Source organism: Nicotiana tomentosiformis, chromosome 6, assembly GCF_000390325.3.
Source record: "Nicotiana tomentosiformis chromosome 6, ASM39032v3, whole genome shotgun sequence".
Classification (NCBI taxonomy): domain Eukaryota; kingdom Viridiplantae; phylum Streptophyta; class Magnoliopsida; order Solanales; family Solanaceae; genus Nicotiana; species Nicotiana tomentosiformis.
This window is the reverse complement of record NC_090817.1, coordinates 40,123,114-40,124,808: the sequence shown is the minus strand read 5'-3', so window position 1 is coordinate 40,124,808 and position 1,695 is coordinate 40,123,114. Positions and strand designations below refer to the sequence as shown.

Here is a 1,695-nt window from a genome sequence, read left to right as displayed (position 1 = left end):
TCAGAAGGGTGCCCCACTCAGGTGGTCTGATGAGCGTGAGGAGAGCTTTCAGAAGCTCAAGACTGCCTTGACTACAACTTCAGTTCTAGTTTTGCCTTCGAGATCGGGTTCATATACAGTCTATTATGATGCTTTACGGGATGGAATTGGGTGTGTGTTGATGCAGGATGATAAGGTGATTTCCTATGCTTCACGTTAATTGAAGACCCATGAGAAGAACTACCCAGTGCATTATTTGGAGTTAGCAACCATTGTACACACGCTTATGACTTGGAGGCACTATTTATATGGCGTGTCTTATAAGATGTATATAGATCACTGGAGTCTTCAACATCGATTCAAGCAAAAGGATTTGAACTTGATGCAATGGAGGTGGTTGGAGCTGTGGAAGGACTATTATATCACCAATGTTTGTCATCCTAGGAAGGCCAATATGGTAGTCGACGCCTTGAGTAGGAAGGCAGAGAATATGGGGAGTCTTTCTTTTATTCCAGATGGGGAGAGGACTTTGGCTATAGATGTTCAAGATTTAGCCAACAAGTTCGTCTGATTGGACATTTTGGAGCTTAGCAGAGTCCTTTCTTGTGTTGTATCACAGTCGTACTTGTTTGAGCACATCAAGGCCCATCAGTATGATGATCCCCACTTTCTTGTCCTTATGGACACGATGGATCGAGGTGGTGCTAGGGAGATGAGTATTGCTGATGATGGTGTGTTGCTGCTTGAGGGCCAGATTTGTGTTCCTAATGTTGATAGGCTAAGAGAGCTGATCCTTTAGAAGGCTCATAGTTCTCGGTATTTTATTCACCCAGGCATGGCGAAGATGTACCATGACTTGAGGAAGGATTATTGGCGGCGGATGAGGTTACACCCCATGTTTTCGTATGTAAGAGTACGTCGTAAGTCAATTGATGTAAGCTCATAAATGAAATCATCTTTGAGAAGTTTACAAAGTTAGTTAATCATGTTAATGTGGAGGTTACAAAAATTTAAGATCATGAATACCAAGTACCATAAGGGTTTGAAGGCTTAGAAGCTAAACTAATTGAAGAAAATAAGTTTCGTCGAAAGTCGACAAGTTAGGAATGTTATAACATATATTTCTGGGGTGAGACTAGGGTGATTAAAATTATAAAGATATTATGTTATGAGTTATTTTTGAAGTCTAGCGAGTTGTGAAACAAAAGTTAGAAAAGGTCATCACAAGTTGCATTCATAAATGTGTTGAATCTTAAGTCAAATGTAGCTGAGATTTTTTCCTAATATACTTAGAATTACTAGATGATCTACCTACCAATTGAAGATCTACGAGTCTAGTTTCTAACATATTAAACCGTTCATCGATACAACATCAGTAGAGATATATTCATGTTTTCGCGAGACCGCACAAGCAGCTCTCAGTGGGACCCACTTAGGCGGTGGACGACCCTTGAACATTTTAAAGGTCTTGGACAGCTTATTTTTTTGTCATTTTCGTCCAAGGACAGTTCCCAAACCCTCTCAACACCTCTCTAATAGTTCTCGAAGGTTCCAAGTCAAATTCAATGGTGTTTTACCTAAACCTAACCTCAAAAGTTAGCCTAAGTGAATAAGAGAGTCTCTATGGTGTCGTGATGTGATTAAGGGTGCTTATAAGCTAAGGGGATCTTTGGTTCGAGTTTTTTCAGATTATTTAAGGTATGTATAACACCTTAT

General features: G+C 39.9%; 1 protein-coding gene across 1 annotated transcript; it reads left to right on the top strand.

The window, feature by feature from the left end:
- Positions 1 to 304: 304 nt before the first annotated feature.
- Positions 305 to 778, top strand: LOC138893845 (uncharacterized). Its single transcript, XM_070178509.1, has 2 exons — positions 305 to 544; positions 599 to 778. Exons 1-2 carry the CDS (start codon positions 305 to 307, stop codon positions 776 to 778), a joined length of 420 nt encoding a protein of 139 aa, XP_070034610.1.
- Positions 779 to 1,695: the final 917 nt, after the last annotated feature.